The following is a 26,661-nucleotide window of genomic DNA, read 5'->3' as shown; positions in this document are numbered from 1 at the left end:
GTTTGATGTATCGCTGTATGCTAACATTTTAACTTTGTGACTGAAAACCTGTCATAATTATATGGAAGCGAACTTTGGAACGCTTATAGCAATAAATCTGTTGAAGAATTAGAACTCACTCAAAGATATGTCTGTAGGCGTTGTATTGGACTACCGAAAACGTCATCAACTGTTGTAACTTCACAATGCTTAGGAGTTTTTAACATCTAGAGTGAGGTAGAAATTTTAAAAAAATGCTATTTTGGAATAATTTGTGGTTTGGAAAAGTTTGTATGAAAGTCCTTGTATATTATTATATTATGTCAGTTCATGTTTGGCGAACTGTCCGATGTACACATAGGATTTATTCCAAATGTGTTCAGCATCATGAAGAATTTTAATATAAAATCGTTCTTAATTGACTTTTTAACCAACATATTTGTACCTCCAAAATTATGTTGTAAACGTTTTATTAAAAGTATATTACATATTTCTATCATATACGGTGGAGAGATACACCTTCTACAAAAGAGAAATTGCTTCATTATTCTGCCATACATAGTTATCAGGGATTCAACCCCATATTAGAACTGAGTATCAAGCAAAAATCGCATTATGCATGTGGCAGTTTATAGAACTAGTGAAATATTCATTTATATTTGAACGCGATATTGTATTGTGTAAACTCTGTGGTAAATCTACTGCTGATTTTGTTTTTCATTTTCTGCATGATTGTCCGTAATTGTTTAAAACGCGTGACTTAATGATGGATGGTGTGGTGAATGCTTTAGAAGTTCCCTCCTATATTTCATTTACAAACTTGGAGGATGAAAACCAATGCAGTTTCTTATTGGAAGAACGTGTACTACTAGGAAACTACGAGTGGGAAAATCTGAGGATCAATTTGTCAATTAATCTAGAAAGAGTGGTGAGTTAGATTGACACATTATTGTAACTCTCTTCCTTTTTCTATTGATGAACTCTATCTTTATGTTATTTGATATGTGAACATGTCATATATGTATGTATTGATTGATTTTAATCTCTTGTAAAAGAGGAAATAAAGAATGTCTGTCTGTCTGTCTGTATCTACCGCTTTCCATACAGTTACCAGTTGTCATTATGTACGCTGGAATCGGATATCCATCCTACAGTTACGACAAGCGGAAATCATCAGAAATTCGTAAAAAATCTCAAACATTCTATTAAACCTAAAGTAATCTGATGCGCTGTTATGTAATGACACTTTTGCTAAATACTGTATGCTACATTATACATTAGTCATAAGGTTTGTGTAGGAATAGCCCACCCCGATCCACCCAATAAGATTACTTTCAATAGTGTTGTAAAACCGATTGAAACTAAGTTGTAATAATAAGTGTTGTCAAGCTGATTGTAATGATGACATAATAAGTGTTGTCAAGCTGATTGTAATGGTGCCATTATAAATATTGTCAAGCTGATTGTTATAATGGTGTTTTATATGATGTATAGATGTTTGTAATGGTGATGTAATAGGTTATATCTATCTTGCTTCTTTAAGGCCATTCTTAGACCTGTAACTACGTACGTTCTTTAGCTGATTGTATGACGCATATACTGAATATTGCAAGCGAACCGTATTTATGCTGTAAGTACTGTTGTTTACTTAACTCTAACAGATCCAGGCCATAGGCGTCACTAAAGGTCATTTTTTGAGTGAGAAAAAAAAAGATTTTTAAAGACATTGAAGAAAATAATATCGGATTTGAATACACACACAACGAGGTCGCGCCGTTAAGTGTGTAGTGCTTTTCATTTCCGCTTGTACCAGAACGCACACGCAGGCACAAATCCTGGTACTTGATCGACGGCTTAGGAATAAAACATACCATATCATTGTTTGAAAGAAATGTTGTTTCTTATACAAAGACAAATTGCGGATATTGGGGAGAGTCAATGATACAGTTAAATTTTACACAATTTTCGATTTTTCTATACCATATCTTTTTCATGAATATTGAAAAGAATATAACTGTTTCTGACTGTTTTCTGGCTTATTCTTATCGCTTTTAATTAACATTTACATTTTCAATATTTGACTTGTTTGTTTAAAACATGGAAATCAAAAGATGCACGGAATTTTTCAATAACATGTATTTCATTCATATGCCTAACAGTGGCAACCTTTATTTCGCAAAGAAGAAATAAAAATGTTGTCTCGATGTCTTCGACAGGGCGGTTTAGTGTCATACATGTTCGTGTATACAAATGGTTAGTCGGGTGGCGCAGTTGTTAGCACACTTGCCTTTCACCACGGCGGCCAGAGTTCGATTCCCCGATCGGACGTGAAAAGGTATAGGGTCATCTGCCAAACCACGCGAGTTTTCTCCATGCACTCTGTTTTCCTCCCCCACATTAAAACCCCCTGCGCGCTAACATCCGGGCCAACAAGAGTGATCAATATAAGTTGTAAAACCTGTTTCATAATTGTTGTAAAATACTTTTTTTTAACAAATGCACATCATAGCTGTTCGGTGTCGTCTTTTACGTCCCAACAGGATGCGCATGTCGACGTCAGGGTGATTATCTAAAAAGCTTAACGATCGTCCACATTACATTAAAAATTATTTGTTTATTTGGATATTGCTTTACTGAAATGACGTTGTTATTTTCGTAGAGTTTCCGATTACAATATAGCTGTCGATCGGTAGAGATCAGCCGCACTTTCTCTCCTTTATCTCCTGACAGAAAACATTACCATAGTACATGTCTTCAAAAGAATACAACAGATCAGCAATTTTAGGTTACGCTCCATGATTGCGTAAACATGTGTTATCGATTGATTTACGTTTGGCAGTAGGAAATTATTATCTCCATGCAGCACGTAAACATCTCTGATAATACTTCGGCGTGCGAGCTGGATATCCCAATCTGATACCTATACTATCTGGAAATCTCTCTTCGCGGTAGCTTTATTTTCGATTCCAATTAGTTACTCAATCTTGTGGACCCAATGGTATCATTTTTTTTTATTGTATTACTTTAGACAAAGAAAAGTGTATATGATGGCGATCAGTCACTGATGAAGTACCAAGATGACATTATCTGAAGGTCATCGTAATACTGGGAATATATGTATGCTGCCTTTCATACCTTGTTTTACACGTAATTAATATGCCGTTATACTATAATAATGCTGTATTGCATGCAAGCTCATTCTGCTAAATTGTATTGATACATTGTAAAATATGTTTATTTCACATCAGCATATTAAATGTAATATATATATAAACCTTATTATCGCAAAAAATACACGAATTGTATTTAGCAATATAAACATATTTTTCACGAGATTTTATTTTCTGTGTCAATCGTTCAAAGTCTGGCTAGCTTAACGATTGTTAGCAATCTTTGAAAATATAATGTTTGAAACAACAACAACAGAAAGGGCAATAACGGGAAATCTGAAAATTTACAAATTTTAATGTACATGTATTTAATAAATTTCGGCAGTTTCGGTCACTATCAATTCATATTGAATTAGTTCAGTATATTTGGAAATATAGTAGATGATCTATTTACGTTAACTTTCTGTAAGCTGTTTAAGCTAATCGAATTTTGAGTAACTGACCCTTGTTTCTTTATAACATCAGAATCATTGTTGAAAAAAAATAGTACACATAGTCGATAAATATCAGATGAAATAAGTAAACGTTAACGCGATTTAATATCAAGCCTTAAGAATACGTTGTTCACGATGTGGCTTTCGTGGAATAAACAAGACAGTTGTAAATCTAGTTTGATTAAAGTCATCAATAACCAGCGATGTTGTTTTTGACGTAATTAATGACAAGTCATTGAACAGGACAAAAATCTTTTTTATTTCAAAACCCAGTCAGACAGGCCGGACCAAACGTGCTACTGTCGTAAAACACACATGCGCACGTGGCAGTATATTTAGTCCCACAGCAGTTCCGTACATCGCGATAATCGATAACATTTTTAGTATATATATATATTTATATTTTTATTATTTTCAGGCATGGAAGCTAAACAAAATTTATGTAATTTGATTTCCCGAAGGAATACAAGGTCACCGGTAACACACAGCTACAGTCACGAGATTTCCGCAAACATGGAGCTCCCCCGAGCATTCAACTCGCGAGAAAATGTACGTTTACATATGAAAACGGGTTTTGCACGCGATCACACAATCAAGTTTATCACCATTTGTTATTTCAGATTGAAAGGAAGGCTGATTATTAACATGGCAATCGCACGTGCGAATGTGCATGTGACTCGTTTCCAATTTTCGTTACGTAAAACAATGCATGCAATTGTCAGTTTGTGTTAGGAAACATTCGGACATGCATTGTAGCGTTTCGGTTTTTATTCCTTTTTTTTCTATAAACATGTGTTGTTTTTAAATCACGTAGCCTTTTTTTCTGTGTTACCTCTGGGTCGAGACGGCCGCAATATTGATGACAGAGAAGAGTTTCCTTACGTTCAGATACTTATATATAGCATGAATGCACGTGCAGACACATTTAATGGATCAAGATTGCAACGATACAAATGGGCGTATTTTCGCGCAGGAAATTTTAAAGTACATTTATAGATGAAACACAGCTGTTAAATGTTTTAAGAAAAAATATAGAATACTTTTTACTTTCAATATGCACGTAAATTGTATTACGAACTGTTCATTCCGTTCAACATCCCAAAAAGAGTTTCTGTGAATGAAATAAATCAATGCAAAGGTGATTGTTGAAAAATTAAATTTTAATTTGAAAAACTTGCATTCCGATACGTAAATGTCAAACGTGATTATAGGGAAAATGTATGTGTTCCAAACCGAATGCATTGCGTAACTACCATAGCTCGACGATCTAATTCTGATTGAATACATTAAATACTAATAGCGATCACACTCCCACATTTTTGAAGGAACGAACGATGTCACGCCGGCAATGAAATGTTTCAACAAAGCCTGAGGTACAACTGAATTAACCAGATATTAATTCTGTAGTCTAAACGTTTTTCATGACTTGTATTTTTCGCATGATCGAAGTGGTTACCAAATATAGCGGATCCAAGATCTTGCAAAAGCAAATATTTACATTCAATGACAAGAATAAATGTAATTGACACAAACTTACATATCCAAAACAGGTTTTCACAGGAAAAAACCCAGTAGCAACATAAACAACTACGTACCGTGATGTTTGGAGATCTCAGCGAAAGCTCCTATGCCTTTTGCGCCGTAGTTACCCTCGTCAGCCAGGGTGCTGACATAGGTCCAGCCGAATGACTTCGCGATATCAACCATCGCCTGGGCTTGGAAGGAGTCGGGAGGAACCACCCTCGAGAAGTATTCAAATCGGGACTTATCGCTTAGGTCGATGCTCGTCGAGGCGTAACTTATCTGTGGAATCTGAAAAAGACAGAATATGAGTAAAAGTTAAAGGTAAAATTGACTAATGTAGAAAATTATCATGAGGTGCTTATTCCGTCCTTGGGTATTGCAGAGTTATCTTCTCTTGGGAGCAGGTATTGATTATTACGTCATTGGCTTGTGTGAGAAAATTACGTCGTTTTCTCAAAAATTGATGACGTTACTCTCACAAACAAGTGACGTAACAATCAATACCTGCTCCCAAGAGAAGATAACTCTGCAATATGCAAAGACGGAATAGATCAACTTGGGTCATTAAAATTCAAACAGGATACACGAAAAAGTAAACGTACAATGTATGTGTCAGTGTAAAAATAGAATATGATTTGTGATATACACCCAGGTTCGTCAAGGTCACATGTACAAAATTGAATGGAAAATAGAAAACAGGGGTTGTTTGCCAAGGTTAGAGGTTAAAATTTAATTTGTAATAGACCACGAGGTACATCTTTGTTAATGGCAGACTTAACACTTACGGGTATCATGCAAGTTCTAATCTCGAAATCCGATTTACTCATGGAGAGTATTTATTTAAATGTCAGAAGTGAAATATTTACATGTTGTATCAGGAATGCACATTATGTTTAGATTAGTGAAAATCTCGGCGTAAGGATAAAATATGTTAGAGGAATGTTAAGAATTTTTTTTAATATTCAAGTTTAGAATGTTCTTAAAATTAAAACAAAACGTAACACTTGCGCTTGGATTGATTTCCCGAGAAATCATTCACCTTAAATAGTATTTGTGTAGTTTGTGTTGGAGCTATGTACCTTTTGGTTTGTGTTATGGGTGAGTTAGCCCCCTTTAAAATAGAGTATTCTTCTTATGTCAAGTTTCCCCGAGTTTAATTTATGCTCGACTGTCACATATCGACATTTGAGGTTACTTTATATTCCATGCGGTAAGTATGATCGAGTATTAAATAGGAAAGGTAGGTTATTGGTATTTGTATTTCGCGGGTAAAGAAAAGCGCGCGAACTTTATATTTACCTGGGCACGCGCAGAGTTGTTTGGACAGGTGTGAAAGGCAGGTGTAATAGCGTGACCATTGTTTTCATTACTCCTTCTGTTATTGTGAAGTATTCGGGAGTTAGCGTGAAATACAGCTCACGGTAAGTTATATTTTAATCATCGATAGATCTGTGTGTATCTCCTGAGTTATAATGTTGATTCTGTGAATGTTTGATCGTGTAATAAACGGTATTTTCCAAATAGTAAACAGGTGCGAAATTGTACGGAGCGCAGTGAGAGCGAATGGGTTTGTGTGGTAGTTGTTTAGATATTGAATTAGGATCATTGGGGCTTATTTATTTATAATAAACAAAGTCACAATGATATTATACAAATGTAATAATATATCAATGTTAGTGTGGTCATTAATATATACGATTGAGCATAGATGAGTGAGCGACGTGGTGTGTTTACGCATGTTGCAGAATGTTGTATAAGTAATATGTTTAAAGCGTATATTATAGATATGTAACATGATAGTGTAGAATTATGTAGTTACTAGTGTTATTTATATTTTGTAGCTTATTTCCCAGTGAGAGACCTGTCAGTTTTGTCTGAGGACAAAAGTATGGAAACCCGGAATGGCCGACGGTGTTATTGTCCATGGTTTCCACCTACGAGGCACTGAGACAGCAGTTTTATGAACTGACTTATACATATGGATATGATTATCCAGAGAGGGAACTGGTAGATATTTTCCCTAGATATGGAGACATAGTACTCTATTATGGAGGCCGGGAGCATGATGTGACATACTGTGGGATGGAGGCCCGGTAATAGTTGAGTGGAGTTGAACTCCGACACAGCAGCTGTGACTTCAGCAGCTGAGATACAGTTCAGCCATAGATGTCATCTGCCAGTTGACCAGGAGGACATTCCTAGAGTGTTTGGCTACTGATTGTGTTTGCCAGAAGATGGGATTGAAATTAACAGTAACGGAACTTTGTGATCTGTTCGTGTGGGAATCTACAAAGACTATTTATTATATTATAGATTTAGGGATTTAGGTGTAATATAATATATAAATTTATCTATTTATAGATGTAAGTAAATCATAATATATATGTCCAATGTAGAATTGTATGAGAGTTATTAGTGAGTGTGAAAGAGTATGCTTATATAGATATTGTATATTGTAAATAAATGTATATTTGTAGATCCTCTTTTGTTATCAATTGCAAATGAATTTATAGTTAGGCATACGTTAACATCGACCTTCAATTTGCGAACTTAATACAAATAATCATTTATACAGCACCACGGTAGAGAAAGATAGCACGTCGCCTTAAATTTGATTTTTTTTTTTTTGATATATTCTATTTACGTATCTTGCTTATATGTTGTTTTGTGACATTCCTCTTTGCTAGCAGAAACATGAAACAATATTAAAGTAGGTGGTCAGTCACTTTAATCCAACTCGAAATACGTGTCCAACCGGACCCGAATCAGCCCGAGACACAAATCCAGGTAACACCGGTCAGCGGATGTTCTTGTTTATCAAAACTATTGGTTAAGGAGACTAAAGGAACGGTTTGTTACTACATAGTGTCATCGTGATGTTTGTACTGATTGCCAAGCAGAGCAGCAAAAGATATGAACCTAAATGACAATAAGATTGAAATCATCAACTCAACCAGTTGCATTTGCTTCTTTTTAACGTGTTTCCCTCAATGCAGAGGTTTGATATTGTAAGCTTAAACCAAATTATATACAAATATCGATGATGAAAATAAAAAAAGATGAACGAAAATTGAATTTCTGAGCTTTGAAATAAACCCACTTGATAGAAAAGGCGGCACTATACCAGCTAACTAACCTGATACAAACGGTGTCAGCAATATATATATGATACGGTCCTGGACGCGTGGAGGCGTATCGCAAAGCTCATTTCCTCGCTATCAAAAAGTTTACTCAATTAGCTACTTACAGGAAGTGACGTAATGTCGTAACCTGGTCGATAATTGTGTACAAAAGCTGGCAATATTGAGTGGTATAAGCTGTTTGTCAGCATTCTGAGGGCGATTAATTCGCCAATAACAACGAGAAATCTTCAGTTCCTTCATCCTTTAGGACATTCATACCAGCAAAACCAAACTGTAACCCTTATTATCACACACTAGGACAAGAAGTACATGATAATTCACAAAAAAATAAATATAAATCGTTTAATGTCACCTGTACTCCCAATACTGGTGCTATCTGTATGTATGATTGTAATGTGGTTAGACAGGCGTACGTCTCTCGGGTGTAAAGATAGATATATCAACAACCTATGTCCTGTGTTCAGGTAAAACCATACAATCAAACATGATATACGTTATACAATTGTATAACGTCACTTCCTATACAATTGTGTGTAAGCGAGAGGGGTATCAACCAAGAGACGTATATAATATATACGTCTCTGTATCAACTAATTAATATGGACTGCTGTTTCTACATGTTACAATACAACCTCCATGGCCACCATGGCTAAACTATCCATTAAGCTCGGATTCAAAATTATCATCTTCAGTTGTTATACACAAACAATACTGTCTCATACCAGCAAACTACCGGAAGTTCAATCGACCATCAATCGGAAGGTGCTCCATTTAACCGGAAGTCGATGCATTTGGCACGCATTCTCACAGCCATTCTATGAAGCCGTGCTTTCTCAGAGTCGACACTTTCCCTCTAATAAAGAATCAAAGATACGGCCGCAATGCCACTATCAACGAGCTAGGGGCTTCTACATTATCGGCGTATTCTTTTAAATATTGACTTAAGCGAATCACAAGCAGCTATGTACCGATAGAAAAGCATTGGTTGAGATTCCTCTGCGTGGAGGCAAATCCGACAAACAAGGTTTTACTGTAAATTACTCCCGGTTTTTTTCAAATTTGAGAATTTTCTTGTTTTAGGGTTCCAATTGGGATGCAATTTTCCAAATGAGTGCCGTCACTGGATTTGCTCATTTTCTTAATTAACTTCAACATTAATAACCGTGATGGGACTTAGAACACGGGTAATCAGTTGACAGCAAGGCCAAATCAATAAATGTAATCATTTCGCAAAATGCCAAAACGGATTTCAAATATCATTTTAAAAACATCAATTAAAATGCATATACAAAATACTCTGGCATTCATTTCCGAAAACGTAGAAAAGATGTATTCATGTACATGCTTGTTTTTGTTTGTTGTTTGTTGTTTGTTTAATGCTATATGTGGATGGTTTTTGTAAAGGTTTCGTAAATTTCGTATTCGTGCTACAAGCTAAAATGATACATAAATGAAAGCCAACGCCCTCACCACGCGAGATATATAGCCGAACACAAAAACATCGTCTCTGAAAGACAACATAAGCTAGAGGAGAAACAGACACACACGGGCTTACATTAGTATACCCCACAAATATATCGGAGAACAAAACAGCTGTTCCATTTGTTTTGCACCGTATGATGTACATGTCGATATGTGTTCCATCAAACAACAAAAAAGGTATATAAACAATTATTTAATTTACGTGGAAATATCTTCCATCATAGCTGACAGAATTTAATCATAGATGAAATCAGCTCGTGATGTCAACAACTGTAACACATTGTTAATTATAGATTGAAGTTCCAGGGGTAGAAAACCTTGACCGAATATTTACTGATTAACAGAACAGGATCACACATTGAACAAACACTGGGATAGCGGAGGAATGTTGGAATGCTGCTACCGAGGAAGGGAAAGTTAAAGATAGTCATAAGTATTTTAGGACAAGCGACACTATTAGCAAATTGTAAGTAATATCACGGAAGTAAGAATATATAAGAGGCTTTTATTATGATAATATACAGGTAACATACCTAGTCTTTAACTAGTAGTATACCAATGTATTCAGTTTCTGAGGACGACATCCTACCAGTGTCTGCTACCTTGTGTGTACCAGATTGTTGTCACTGTATGCGTTAAGTTAATTATACCGTGGGCAGTCATACTAGCGAAATGTTAATCCAACTACAGGCAAATCAAAACTGATTAACATAACATTTTAAAAAGATGTTTGTGAGAACGACCCTCAGGCGCGTTTGCTACACTTCATAAATGATGCTCAAATCAACAATGTTGATTGCCTCGAATAGCTATCAATTAAATTCTGATCACATTAAAGAGAAAATAAATCGGTGACTGATCAATATAAAAAATTAAACGGTTCATAATGATATTTAATCAAAGTTTAAAAATACCAAAATCGGATTAAATTCATACGTTTCGTAAACTAGATCTTTCCTTCATAAACGCGTTTACGTCAACGACACAGCGTATGATAATGGAGAGCAGTTGAGTTAATGTCTCGTTGTGTGAGCGTGATGGAAAGGCACTTTCACATCGAATGCGCCTGAAGAATTAAAATTAAATTAATGACGTAATGGGATGGACTATTTCACTACATTGTTCGTATTGCCACATGATAAAGTAGCTCATTACTCCAGTTCGGTTGTAACACCGGGCTTTCATTAGCAATAACAAATAATTCAAGAAAAATGTCGTTTAAATGTTAACGTGGGGGTTATATATTGTTCTTTGTTTCGATTTTGGGAGAATCACAACGAAAACCCAATTAAGATAGCACTAATGTTTTATTTGTTGGTTTGGGTTCTATTCAAATTACAATAGCTTTAACCGACTACAATCTGGCACAAGTAAATTCGTCCCCGCACAAAGGTACTAGTTTTTCAGACATCTCAAGAATAAAGAAAAAAATGTTCCACAGCGTCAACTAACAATGACAAAATGTTCCACAGCGTCAACACATAATGACAAAATATACCACATCGTTAACATCCAATGACAAAATATACCACAGCGTCAACACACAATGACAAAATAAACCACAGCGTCAACACACAATGACAAAATAAACCACAGCGTCAATCAAACAGTGACAAAATTAACCACAGCGTCAACAAACAGTGACAAAATATAACCTAGTGTCAACACACAATGACAAAATAAACCACAGCGTCAACACACAATGACAAAATAAATCACAGTGTCAACACACAATGACAAAAAAACACAGCGTCAACCAAACAGTGACAAAATAAACCACAGCGTCAACAAACAGTGACAAAATTTACCACATCGTTAACATCCAATGACAAGATATACCACAGCGTCAACACACAATGACAAAATAAACCACAGCGTCAACACACAATGACAAAATAAACCACAGCGTCAGTCAAACAGTGACAAAATTAACCACAGCGTCAACAAACAGTGACAAAATATAACATAGTGTCAACACACAATGACAAAATAAACCACAGCGTCAACACACAATGACAAAATAAATCACAGTGTCAACACACAATGACAAAAAAAACACAGCGTCAACCAAACAGTGACAAAATAAACCACAGCGTCAACAAACAGTGACAAAATTTACCAAAGCGTTAACATACAATGACAAAATATACCACAGCGTCAACAAACAATGATAAAATATACCATAATGTCAACAAACAGTGACAAAATATAACACAGAGTCAACAAACAATGACAAATATACCAGTGCGTCAACACACAATGACAAAATAAACCACAGCGTCAACAAAGAGTGACAAAATATAACACAGTGTCAACACACAATGACAAAATATACCCTAGTATCAACAAATAATGACAAAATGCACATCAGTGTCAACGAAGAATGACAAAATATAACACAATGTCAACACACAATGACAAAATTACCACAGCGTCAATAAACAATGACAAAATGCACCGCAGTGTCAACACACAATGACAAAATTACCACAACGTCAACACACAATGACAAAATTACGCCAGCATCAACACACAATGACAAACTATATTATAGCCTCAACATCCAATGACAATAGACGACATTTTCAAAGGTTTATTCAACATATTTTTACCTATTTGACAACTATAACCCATACATTTGACCGAATGACGTTTTCAGCTTTTGAGTACAAGCCAAGATATTGATTACCAGTTTTTAAACGGAAATTATTCGTTACTGGTCGCAGTAAATCAGGTGCCAAATTTAGTTTTCGCTTCGTGTATGCTATCTCCGGTTGTGTCTGCATATTATATTGCCTTAAGTGACATAGCGGATAAACATTTGTATATCATTTCATCAATAGTTATCAGCTACACGGAATGCGTTATTGTTTATGTTTTATGAGGGCGATTATGTGGTAAATGATAGATAAAACTGAAAAAAGATCTGTAATATTTATTGACATGCTGAATATAAATCGTTCACGTTTACAAATGTAACCAACCTCTCGTAACGTAAATGACTTGAACTTTTTAAGCGATCTATAAAACATATACATTCTTAATATCTTAATTTCGTTAATTTTAAAACCACATAACAAATAAAGACCACTAAATATCAACATAACAGATAATACTTAGAAAAATAACTGTTTTGAAACTAACTAAAAAGAAACATATCAACAAAAGAATGTTTAACATTTAAAAATGACAGAAAACCTAAGCGAATTGTTATATTAATCCGTCCCGATTCAAACGGAAAACACACGCATGAAAGTGGGGGAAAGGGTATTCTTAATGGGTACAGACAGTGATTATTTTGGTTTGGTTTGTTTGTGTTTACGTCCTATTAACAGCTATGGTCATTTAAGGACGTGCCAGGTTTCGGTGGTGGAGGAAAGCCGGAGAAATCCACCGACCTACGGCCATTAGGCTACCTGGCAACTGCCCCACGTAGGCCTCGTACCTAGTGGTAGCAGAATGTCAGATGCCTTATCTTGGCAGCCGCGGCCCCAAGTGATTCGTTGTTGAAAGGTTTTTTATAAAACAAGGCCTATAACTCTTTCTTGGCTTGTGTGGACAGTGATCCGTTGTTGAAAATAAATGTGATAAAATTTCAAGATAAATGATGATCAGAAAATAACAAAATTAAAAGCGTTGTGAAAAAGCATTGTCGCTGTTTTGCTAATTGAACAGCTCTGGTGCCGCGGGATTTCCCAAAACCGGCATAAAAACCACGACGGCTTACATTAAAACCACTAATACCTTTCAATTAACAATTACTTGGGAAATAAAAGATAAAAATAAAGCGATAAAATCTATTTTCGTTTTTATTGTGCTTCTATTATTTTCACAATGTAATACATCATCTTAACTGAAAATTTCGTGAAATTAAAATTAAAGACAGAATAAACGTGTTAGAATATCAAAAGATAAATTTTGTTATGATGACTCAAGGTAAGATTTACAATGTTTGGTATATTGGCATAAATGTAAAACAATGACAGAGCCTTCGGCTACAATTAATGTTAATCCGTGAATACAGAAATACCACAGGGGCTCTATAACGAAGTTAGGTGGCAGGCAATTTTAGCCAGTTGATTGTTGTACATGTGAGTCGAGTTAATTAAAACAGCGCTGACCTTACCGCGTGCACTATATAGTTGGTCTATTGCTGACTTCGTCAAACTGACATTTTAAGACCTTATTCAAGATTCGTTCTGGATAGAATATTTTCAATCGTTGTTCCTTACTTTTAAGTGACATTGAGGTAACACAGTGAAATCTTCGTCAAACAGATCACAACTCGATTTATTGCTACACAGGTTCTACTGTACAGTAAGCTATTCGATACATGTGTATACACTCAGTAGGCGAAACGTTCTGGGTCGAGTGGCATATGAAAGATAACATGTCGTTGCATCACTGAACAGATAAACGATACAAAGTTTATTTCTAAGCTTTGGCGTTATTTTCATTCGCTCTGGCGGGTTTTTGTTGTTTCGTTCTTTAACTTAGTAATGTTGGCTTTTTTCGTTATTTCGCTTTGGCAGGTTCTCTTCTTTTGGAATGTTTGATCTGCTATCTTTATGGTATCATGTTAACAATACCTCGTTAGTTATACCATGAAAGCTATACCAATTAAATAATACCCTGTAAGTAATACCGTGCAAGTGATAATACGTTGGTTATTCCTTGTTAACAATATAATGTTAGTTTTACCATGACAGTTATACCAATCAAATATTACCATGAAAGAAATACCGTACAAGTAATATAATGTTAGTTATACTTTGTTAAGCATACATGTACCATGTTACTGTAGTTAAACGTTGTAAGTAGTATCATGCTAGCAATACTACGTTGTTAAACATACATTAGTTATACCATGTTAGTAATACATTGTTATTTATACCATGTTAGTAATACCATGTTAGTTATACCGTGTTAGTAATACAATGTTAGTTATACCATCTTAGTAATACAATGTTAGTTATACCATCTTAGTAATACAATGTTAGTTATACCATCTTAGTAATACAATGTTAGTTATACCATGTTAGTAATACAATGTTATTTATCCTATGTTAGTTATACCATGTTAGTTATACCATGTTATTTATACCATGTTAGTAATACAATGTTAATTATACCATGTTAGTTATACCATGTTAGTTATACCATGCTAGTAATACAATGTTATTTATACCATGTTAGTAATACCATGCTAGTAATACCATGTTAGTTATACCATGTTAGTTATACCATGTTATTTATATCATGTTAGTAATACCATGCTAGTAATACCATGTTAGTTATACCATGTTCGTTATACCATGTTAGTAATACAATGTTAATTATACCATGTTTGTTATACCATGTTAGTTATACCACGTTAGTTATATCATGTTAGTTATACCATGTTAGTAATACAATGTTATTTATACCATGTTAGTAATACAATGTTAGTTATACCATGTTAGTTATACCATGTTAGTTATATCATGTTAGTTATATCATGTTAGTTATACCATGTTAGTTATACAATGTTAGTAATACAATGTTACATGTAGTTATTAATACAATGTTACATGTAGTTATACCATGTTAGTTATACCATGTTAGTACTACAATGTTAGTTATACCATGTTAGCAATACAATGTTAGTTATACCATGTTAGTAATACAATGTTAGTTATACTATGTTGGTTATACCATGCTAGTAATACAATGTTAGTAATACAATGTTAGTTATACCATGCTAGTAATACAATGTTCGTTATACCATGTCAGTACTGTAATAGCATGTCACAGCTGTCCCCCTAATGTGAAGGCATTAATGTGTAAGCAGTAATATGATAGAGACACAAGTGTAACAAATACCCCCATCATCTAACAATGACCACCAAACACTCGTCACACAAATATAACTGACTATCTCTTAGCGTTCTAGACATTATAAACGAGCCATTCTGGAATTGAAAAAGACTCAACGATATTTGGCGATCTGTTACAAACCCTTGCTTCTCCCCGTATGTCTTTTCCAAGTTATTTATCAACAGTGGGTCGAAGAGAACAAGATACATATGCAATACAAAATTAAAAGAATTCCAGAAATATCCTTGCAGAGAGTGCATTTTCCTTTGAATAATTCTCTAAAACGAGTACTCACCGACTTTTTATTTTTACACCGTAGAGAAATCGAAAAAGGCTGACGTAGGCAGACATATTTTTTAAGACCAATAAGGACATTTCCTAGCGTACCTAACGAACTAAAAAGAATGAAAAAAAATCTTACGTGGGAAGAAAAGTATCTTTTAACTTCGACTTTCTGGAAGTGTTCTGGCACTGACAGCGAGGTAATGATACTTCACGCAAGTCTATGGCTGAGTTAATTAAACATGTTTGTCCGCTGAAGCTGTCACTGTGGCCGTACTGTATATATAACCTTTACCTCAGAAAACACAGGTATTCACTTAGATACAGGTAACAAAGGTTTCATCTTTTGAATGATAATCTGGTATGCTGGTTTCAAAATCCAGCTAATTTGTACTAAATTGAATATAGGACAATTTCTTCGGATTCTATAGCCGATAAAATATTGTAAAACAAACATTCATATGGTCGTGTTTATGTGGGAAACGGGCTCGAAGGAAAAGAGGACATATTCGATGTGAAGAAGTTCCGTATTCCGCCAGGATATACCTGGTATATTGCTGATGGTAAATGAAAAGCTGCTCAATATAAACAGTCAAGTCTTCATCTGACGTCATAACTGAGACTATCATAGTTTGTTGAAAAACATATAAACGGAACAGCGCAATAGCATTAGCGTTATTTTTACTCGCCCCCTCCTGCTTTGCTCGCATAACGTGAGATCACCGTAAGAAGAAAAGATTTTTGTGACCGTAGGCTGTTTAAGTTATATCGTTTCCCCTGACGATACAGACACTATGACACCGCAAATACTAATTAATTTCTAGATTCTTAAAAACTCGTTTAAAATGTAACTATTAATTAACACAAGTCGCCTCCATACTTATTTAACATGAAGCGAACTTCAATAATACTACGATAACGTCACAACTTAACGGCAACTTCATAACTTGTCTTTTTATCTAAATATCGAAATAAAATGTAATTGTGCCTCTTGTAGTTGAGCCCATGCTAAAGAGAATGTCATGTTAGTTTATACACTTTAAAAACAAAAATGATTTTTAGAACGTGGTTATTGATATCATTTCTTGTGCAAGCCTCCCTTCCAGTTAGTTCAGAAACATGTGTCATCTGCCATACACAAAACACATGGCAATTACCAATAAATAATACAGCTCCGAACAGATAATGGAGGGCGGTTTGAAACAAAAGCCGTCGTGCCGTGTTATGGATTGAGCAGACAAACTGTCACTTTACCATTACATGTTTATTGAATATCTCTGACAGTAAAACTAGATATACATTTTTATTTCCAACGATAATGACACGAATGTACATCAGTGAAAATAACTCGGCCATTTTTTTTATGTCACATGGAATCAATTTTCATTATTACAAAGAGACAAGAACTGGTAACAACTATCACTTGTGATTTCAATGTCATAACAACATCATTAATATATTGCAGTGTCTGTTTGATTTATATTTCTGTATTTATTTCACAAAAATCTCGACTGCGGTATGACTATAAACCAGGAGTTTACATCACCGACATACATGTATATACCTTTGGAGAGACAAGGGATATTAGTTTGAAGCTCTCGCTGAAAAGTACAATGTTACAGGGAGATAGTGTGAAGCTCTCGCTGATTAGTACAATGGTACAGGGAGATAGTGTGAAGCTCTCGCTGATACGTACAATAATAAAGGGAGAAAGTGTGAAGCTCTTGCTGAAAAGAACAATGTTACAGGGAGATAGTTTGTAGCTCTCGCTGAAAAGAACAATGTTACAGGGATGCTAGTTTGTATCTCTCGCTGATAAGTACAATATTATGGGGAGAACACATTTGATTTATAGCTGTTACATTTATCTATACAGCCTCACAATGATAGACAATGTACATATTTTCTCCGAGAGATGATAACAGGTTGCTAAAGTTATGTATCAAAGTAAAATTATAGCGTTCATTTGTTATGCGAATGTAACTCCCGTTATAAAACAAATTTATAAAGGTATACCAACAGTGAAAATGTTACTGTTAAAATACCGTATCGTGTTTGTACCATAGTCAATACTACAGCTTTGGCATGGTGCAATTCAGTCATGAAAATGCATGCTTCTGAAATTAGATCTGTTTTACCCTTACCTCTCAAATACCCCGTCGATGTTATAACATTTTCGATTGCAACTTTAACACAAATATTATGTAATTGCTCGCAGCATTCCTAGTTCTATCAACGCTCAGTGTTCTTTATAAAGCTCCATACCCAATTAACAGTTTGCAGCAATTACGATGATGATGACGTCAGCCTGAGAGACAAGTATGTCGTCGTGAGTAGGAACGCCCAAAGGGCATAAAAAACATATATTTATTGACATCTTCTGTCTCCTTATTGTATAATTTGAATAAGATTCCTTTATGTTTTACTAGGCACAACAAAGAACAATCCAAAAATTAATAAAACATTTTTTGAAATTAAAAGTTATTTTTAAGTACAGGAAAAGTTGTATAAATCATATTTTACAATGCTTTACATGTCGTGTGTTCGATTAACAGTTAACGTGTGTGGTAGTTCCTTGGAAATGTAGGTACTGCGATTCTCATACAGAAAAAAAAAAAATTAAATATTTATTCTCTATTTCTTTTGAGACTCACCATCAAAATAAGATTGATCTTTTTTCTTTGTTAATCTTGTTTTATTGTTTTAAATCGATAAACATTCTCGTGAAGAAATTGAAAACGTCATATAGACATACTGTGTCTGTGCTGGATGTCAGAGATATGTTAGACTTTCTAATATATCAACATCGAAGTCAAGCGTTCAACGGATACGAATGAAAAGAATGGTTTACATAAGAGCAAACGAACACCGGGTTGGGAATCTAAATTAGACTGTGTCAACTCGTCGGAGGATTCGTGACTGGTCGAAGCAGCGTAGGGAGATTCAATGTATTTCAAACCATACTGTGGTCGATTTGTGAATGACAAACATATCGGGGACGTTGGGACCAGAATTCATTGTATCCCCGTACGCCTTTAATTACGTTATCCGGAAAAATGAAACCAGCAATTTCGTCCGTGCTAAATATTAGAACGGCTATTCTTTGACGAATCAATGACGCATCCGACCGGATGTGGCTACAAATTGTACTCGTATCAGGAACGCCGCTTCGTTTGATTGACCATTAACACGACAAACAATAGCACTCTCCCCCTTTTCTTAATGACATAATTCTATTTAAGCCCAATCTGTACTGCGATGCTAGGTAAACCGTATAACGCTACATATGGATTTATTGAGAAAACGAGCAATCAAGAAATCAACTACGGATCCGCCATTGTTGGAATATTTCTTCGATATTTCTATTAAGAAGTCCTCGTAACGGGACAGTTGTATTATAGTACTCTACGTTTTTTTGATCAGGAAACATTTTATTAGATAAGTTAGTTGCAGTGTTGTTTTTTTTTCTAGGCTAAGGTTTCATGTTGAATATGTATATAACTGATTTGCGTTCATACCGGCGTGAACATTGAGAAATGCTGTTTTTATAGTTACTATTGATCTTAATATAGACATTCTCATATATTTCACCATCTTGTAGTATCTCTGTCGTCAGTGCAAACGAGATTCCTGGACCAGTTTCCCGTCACTAAAATCTTTGATTCAAAGAGCTGTATCACGTTATTCGAAGCGAGAGGTGTAGCTTCAAAATGACACTGATCAAATTGCATTCATAGTTCTATGAACACAATTTTTCCTGGTTATACTTATAGATGAGTTGGCAGCGTAAATGCAAATATACCGGCATAGACGTTGAAAATGGTGTACAATCATTATATAAATGTACTACTTTTGCATTACCTTGTACGCATGTGCATTCACACACTCGTGTAAAGTGCACACTTATCAAATATATTGTATATATAAACACCCTCGAGATTGCGATAATATGCCGATCAAAAAAAGAACTGGACGCTATTCCAAAGTATAGATTTTGTGAGCTCCGTACGCCATTTGCGATGTCTGCAGAACACCAGATATCAATACCTAACTATCTTTTTCCAAAATGCGTGTTGCACTGAATAAAATGTGCTGTCCTTATCGGCAAAAAAGGGAGCCTTCCGTTTTTGGATATTGCTGTGGGAAGGACTATCATTACATTGTCTTGTTAGCTTCACAGACGGTCTGTGATATGAAAGAAAGAACGAAAGAGTGTTATGCAAATGTATTTCAAGTATAGACAATCAGTGATACAGAGGGAGGGTGTGGTAGATATATAGAGGTTACGCAACGAGTGGTTGTTGAATATGGTATTTATTTCACTCGAGTTAGTTAATTTTCAAAAGTTACAAAAGACACGAGCTTAAGAGAGTGTCTTTCTGTAACTTTTGAAAATTAAAACCCCCTTTTCCCATTGCATAACCTCACAAAAGTCACCAACATTTGCCGATGTTGACAGAAGACGACGTAAACAAAACACCACGCGGCAAAAAGCGCGTGAAAAAAATCGTCCAGTCAGGGTTCATCTTCTCGACCAATCAAAACTACGGAAGGTCATACACCACGTGTGTTGTATAACTCATATTTATTCAACAGTCTGCATGTTTATACAATGATATGGGAGTGGACTAACACAGCGTAATGTGGTAGAAATCCAGTATAGACAGTCACATAAGTGATACAGATGATAGCAGTGGAGACTTTTAAAATGATTGAGAGGTATGTCAAAGAGGGTAATGAAGAGGAAAAACGTCGGAGGCAGGAGCGTGGATAGTGGAAAGGATACCTATTTTGAAAAGACAAGTTTAGAGAAAAGAGGTCGAGATCTGTGAAGAGAATTTTGGAGAGTGGAGTGTAAGAAATTGTCTTACAGGCATCAACGCAGGTTGGAACTAAATCCATGCGTTCTATTATACGTATGACATGTGTATAAGATAGTATGTACACCTGTACATTGTATAATCACTTAATGTTTGCATTAAATGTCTATGATCTCCAATACATTATGCATCATAGATTTTGTGGGTTTGAAACAATGGAAAGCATGCTGTAGTTTGATTAAGTTATACAGATGTATACAGGCGTTAATAGCTGCAATGTATTTTAAACAGTAATATCTTTGATCTATTTCAGTGTTAATAAGTATTGCCTGTTTGATCGGTTAATACTCGAAAAGTTATCAAATTTTAAAGAGTACATTGTGTTTCTCCTCATGCAGTATATTCTCCTGCAAACTTCACTATTCAATCGTGTTTTAGGTTTCCAATCCACTTCCTTTGTTCTCTGTTAGACTAATGTCTTTTTTAAACGTAACGACAGCAATCTCCAAAGCTCGCCATGACATCTCTCCTAAAGCGCATCTCTCGCTTTTGTCCGGACAAACATGTTCCGGTCTTTTCTCTAAAACTAACAACGCCCTTTTTGAACTACGTCTCGATAACGCTTACACCGGGTGTGATGTATTATCAGCCAAAATGTCTGAACCAAAATAACGATAGCAGCATATGTATGTTTTATTTCATTCCGTTTCGTTATCAAGCTTTTAGTCAATTACAGAATCCAAGCAAAGTGACAGAAGCATTGTTGATCAAATCTTCATAATTGATTATTGAAATAAGGTTTCTGCGCAAACAAAGACGAGGAAACAAATAGCGGGATACATGACAACAGTTATGTCACCGATTTTCTCGATTACTACGGAGCAGGTTTTTCTCAAATCCTGACATATCACGTATCCATGGGAACCAAAAAACAGGGAAAGATACAAGGCAAGTAGGATACACAAGAAGTTATTAAACTGTATTTGTTTTAGAGGTCTTCAGAGTGTTATGTCCTCGCAAAAGCTTACGTCACATCTAAACAGCTTTATCATCTTATGACAAACAAACCCAGGAAGTATCTCGTGGATATATCTAGACAAGGCAGCAGGACGCCCAACCTACCTTCATTGTACACTCATTATTATGACGATAGGCTAAGTTAGTGTCATGGGAATCACATCCGTAACTATACATACAATTTACAAACATAAAGAGAAGAAGAAGACTGATATAGGCAAAGCCTGTTGTCTTATTCTTTTGTCAATACTGTTCAAATATCTCCTTTAATGTTAACTTATATGTTTGTATTATATATGTATTGTCAATAAAATACTTTGAAATTAAATTAAACATAAAGAGAGAAAATATATAGGTTCCAAAGTTTGTGATGAAAGCATTCCGCAATTCAGTTTTGTCCCAAAAGGAGTGTAAAGTTTACTGGTCGCTTATCATCAGAAAATGTCAGAAAATATAATGATAATGATTATTATGGTTTTTTTTAAGGAAATTTCAATTGTAGTTAATGGTCGTACATGTACTTTTCGCCTACACTTTATAAAGGAATCTGTTTGGTAGTTGTGCTTGCATGATTGCTAGTCCATGTGTAAACGAAACGGTTTAGTAAGAAGAAAAAAAAGTGTTTCAGAACGTCAAGAGCACTCAAGACCACGATCAAAATCCATCTTCTTATTGCAACGCTTGAATAGCAAGTCTACTCCTGAATATGGTGAGAGAAATGTTCACTGAGTCGCTTGAATAGAAACGGTAATTCGTCGTCTGTATTTATGTGTCCACAAGATTTGTTGAAAGAAAATGTAGCTGTAATAAATTATGGCTGTCGGCTTAAATCTATGCGGTACTTCCTGTTGAGCGATTGACCGGTATTGATTTCGTCTATAGACGTTTCTCCTAGCTTCAAGCGTTCCAATTTTCGGACGAAATGAGGCTGGATAGCGAAACTCTATATACGGAGGTCTTAACCAAATGACGGAGTAAAGACGGGCTTCCTCTGTCCAGTGACAATATAAATGTATAGTATGGCCACCGAACACCCAATTTACACAACCTCGGCCATGATTTGTAAACAAAACAAAACAGTCTCTCGGCTTTGACTCTGTAGCTAGAGGAGACGAGCGCTACTTCTATGGTCTACAATATGTCTTCGTCATCACAGTGCGAGGTTTGCATGGTCACGTTGTCAACAAAAGAAGTTTAGATAAATCAAAAGTAGGAAGTGTCCAAGACGTTATCCTTAATAAGACCGTTAACTCGTAAAAAGGTCAAAGGTTTAGTGTTCAGCCACGGCTTTATACAGAACCGGACTTGTAGAAGATTTCGTGTACAGATACTGTATAATCAAACACGGGGCCATTTTAGCATTCCATTCTCCCAGAGTTTGATAAAAGCAGCGGTAACTGTATTTTGGTGTTCCTGGAATATCGACGTCGTAATAAAGTTTTATTGAACAGTTTCATCGCCTAGGACTGGTTTAGGGCACCCTCAGCTAGGAAAACTCATTGCAATCTTCAAAAGTCTTTAAAATCTCCCATTTTAATCTGTAACCATGAGACCAAACGGTATAAACGTTATACTCTAACAGGTTCGTACCATGTCTAACAAGACTATTGAATGATTTGGAAATCAAAAATTCAATACTTTAAATGTTTCCATCGATATGCTAAAACTAACATTTTGTGGTTATTAATGAGTTCGCAAGATAATATTCACAATATAATTTAAAAGATATTGTCATTGTTAGAAATAATTGTTGTGAAGCCATTTCTTATTGATTTCATTAACATTTTTTGGCCACAAATAAAAGAATTTGATACATTTTCTCTTCATGATTAGATAACTTTTCCAATTTCTAGTTTACTAATTAAGTCCCCAACACGAAGTACAGGACTTGCCGTTTTGCAGCGTTTTTAATTATTATTCTTATAATTGGTTGTCTTATTCTTCTTTATCTTTTTCCTCATGTTGTTGTTGTTGTTTTCCATAGTTGTTTTCTCAGAGACTACTGGTTGGATAATTACCCAACTTCACATGAACATTCGTAAACATAAGTACATGTCGTTCTGGGTGTACGCCAAGGAGATACCAACTGTCCCCTTATTTGCCCGATTCTGTTCCATCGTCCTATGCAAATGTATTGTAGCTCTACACTTAATTACTAATGTATCATTTGCGACAACAAGAGGTTGAGAGATGTTTTCACATTGATGATTGAAGGATTTATTTTTGCCGAGTCAATAATGACCTCTCTACATGTCTATAACAATAAGACTGATCTGGCTTGACTGTCAATAACTGTCTACAGATTTTGAATTTCACCAGCGTAACTAGAAACCCGTCAGGTAGAACGCCCTGTGTTAGTAATGTATAGGTCTACTGGACTGATCTATAGTCAGTATATTGTTACTTGGAGCAGTGTCTGGGATAGCCAATCGATTGTTAAAGCGTTATAATTTGATGTTAGAAAGCTCAATTGTTAAAATCAACGACTGTGAAACTAAAGGCGTCACGTTTGTCGGAGTATACGATAGAGAGGGAAACATAATGTCAAATGTCAACATTTAAAGTTGAAAAGGACCATTTTGTAATATCATAAATTGCAAAATTTTAAACTTGAGTATGAATAAAACGCAGTTACTGTTATTCAATGAAAAAAATGCCATGAATACCATACATGTGAAAGTAAAATTTAATGATCGAGCGAATATTTTTCTATCTAAGGCCATTATACGTAAATCAAGATGCATAAAGTGAACTTCTTACTGTTGAACATCAGTGAAACGGTTTAGATCGCAGTTGCCCCTCATGACATGCGGGTATATTTAGGAACGTACATTATATCATAACTTCAACATAAAGCAGTAATTAAATGGAATTGGTCTCCACTCATCGAGTCCTCAGAACTAATGATCTCCACACGCTACCCTGATACGGCTTCTCTGTAATATCCTATGACCTTTTCGAACTAGACGGGCCTGTGCTAGGTTATCAATCATTCATGGGAATCACACATTATGCTAGTTAACAGGTGTTAGAATATTGGAAGAAACAAGAAACACTAAGACGTCAAATTCGTGTGTAACGTTTAACTGATATACTTTACGAAAGTACGAGGATAAAACACAATTAAGGAACAGTATGCTAACTTACTCACATTTCGAATTCTTTCTGCTAGTGATATTTCCCCCGAAATTGTTGCTTAACATAGCTTGATAATTCAGAATTACTTTCAAAACCCCGTTTTTAAATAGTATTTATCATTGATAAATTAAGATTTTTCTACAATCTCTTTTAAGACAGTTTTGAAAGATAATCCCTTTCGTTATCTTATACAAATTTGATTGATTTCAGTAAATATCTGCGCCTTACATATCACATACATGTAAGCCCTATTTAACTATAGTTATGCTTAATTGCCACCTTTGGTCTAATTTATATCTAAACAAATCACAGTATTAAACGGAGGAAGTCATTGGGATTTCTGAAGAAAAATAAAAATTTTGATTGATAATTGAATTTGATTTAACATTTACGATTGAGAATTTTAGCTAGTGTCAGTAATATCAAGCTAACGATCTCCGTAATACCGCCTAAACTGTAACTAAACGCTGGGAACTTTATTTTGGTGTGATAGGAGCTGTAATAAATAATTTTTAAAATGAAACCAATACCTCGCAGACCTGTTATATCACCTACTGCTACGTCATTTAGTTCGCATAAGCGACGATAGATATAAAATGGACGATCTTTAGACTTTAAAAATTCAACCAGAAAAAATGATCATGCAATCAAAGTATTTTGAATTCGAAAATGTCTTTGGAAATTTTACTTTTAGCTCTCCAGAAGTTCGCTTAAGTTTGATTTTTTTTTTTTAACTCGTTTCTTAAATCGCGTAGGAAATGGAAACTTAAAAGTATATGCGTATATAAGTTTTGCCTCCTAAACCTTGCATTTTACTGTTCTTTGTCGTGACACGTGACTACATATATCGAGATCGAGTCCTCGTCAGTTACTTACCGACATTACCCATGCCTGTTTACCAACACACAGAACACAGAGATTGTGTGATGAGACAATTTCCTGCGCAATGTTGCCGGAATGACAAACGAGTAAAAGTCTTGGTCATTGATTAACAAGACACGTGCCTAAAGCTGATGATGGAGTCACGTGACATATGATTGAGTTTATGAGCCGTGACCTTGGTTCGAGGAAACCCTCCATCAGATTTCGTGCGATAGGCAGTGTAGGAAATCATGTGACCTTTCAATAATGCCCCGATAATCGTTATGGTATATCGGGACAGGACATATGGCTAATTTAGAAATTAATGGCACAGAGTCACATGTTTGGGTAAGGCTGCTTTTTATATTTAGTCGCAGAAAATCGATAGTTTTGTCCTAAAAAGAAAGTTTGATACACCACATTTTGGGCATTGGTACACGTACCGATATAATATCCCAATTATATAGAGCCCATGAGTGAGTCATCATACATTTGCCTTAGTGTTCATGCATTCAAATAACGAAGAAGTCTGCAAATATGAAATCCTGTCATTATTAAAAATACACACTTTCAAATGAAATGTATTAATTGTATTTCCCATTTTAAAATACTGAATGTTGTCAAAATAATCGAGACCATACTGGACACATGTTTTGCTGTTTGCTACATGTACAGGAGAGAACGTCATTCGTTAAAGCAAGATGATCACAGGCTTCCGGTAACCTTTATAGTAGGCCGTTCTCTTTTTTGAATAAAAAAAGGTTCTCGTCGTAAGAACTGTCTTGCATCTGTTGTTAGAAAGATGACCTCTGAAATTAACTCTTAGTCCTGTGAAGGTTCTTACAGCTGTTTATCGATAACACATTGAACTTCCGAAAATACGTTGTTACAATTGTATCGATGCTACTATTTAAGTAATTCATAATAATTTCGATTCTTGAAGTTTTTAACCATA

General features: G+C 35.2%; 1 protein-coding gene across 1 annotated transcript in view; it reads right to left on the bottom strand.

Annotated features, from left to right (window-relative positions):
• The window catches only part of LOC110457258 (metabotropic glutamate receptor 8-like), a 140,965-nt gene that overhangs the window by 34,258 nt on the left and 80,046 nt on the right, over positions 1-26,661 (bottom strand). The window contains exon 2 of the mRNA XM_021508452.1: positions 5,179-5,395. Within this exon, the coding sequence (XP_021364127.1) occupies positions 5,179-5,395 (217 nt within the window). The remainder of the gene's footprint in view (positions 1-5,178; positions 5,396-26,661) is intronic.

This window comes from Mizuhopecten yessoensis, unplaced genomic scaffold, assembly GCF_002113885.1.
Source record: "Mizuhopecten yessoensis strain PY_sf001 unplaced genomic scaffold, ASM211388v2 scaffold9073, whole genome shotgun sequence".
In the NCBI taxonomy this organism is placed as follows: Eukaryota; Metazoa; Mollusca; class Bivalvia; order Pectinida; family Pectinidae; genus Mizuhopecten; species Mizuhopecten yessoensis.
This window is presented reverse-complemented; position numbering and strand designations above follow the sequence as displayed.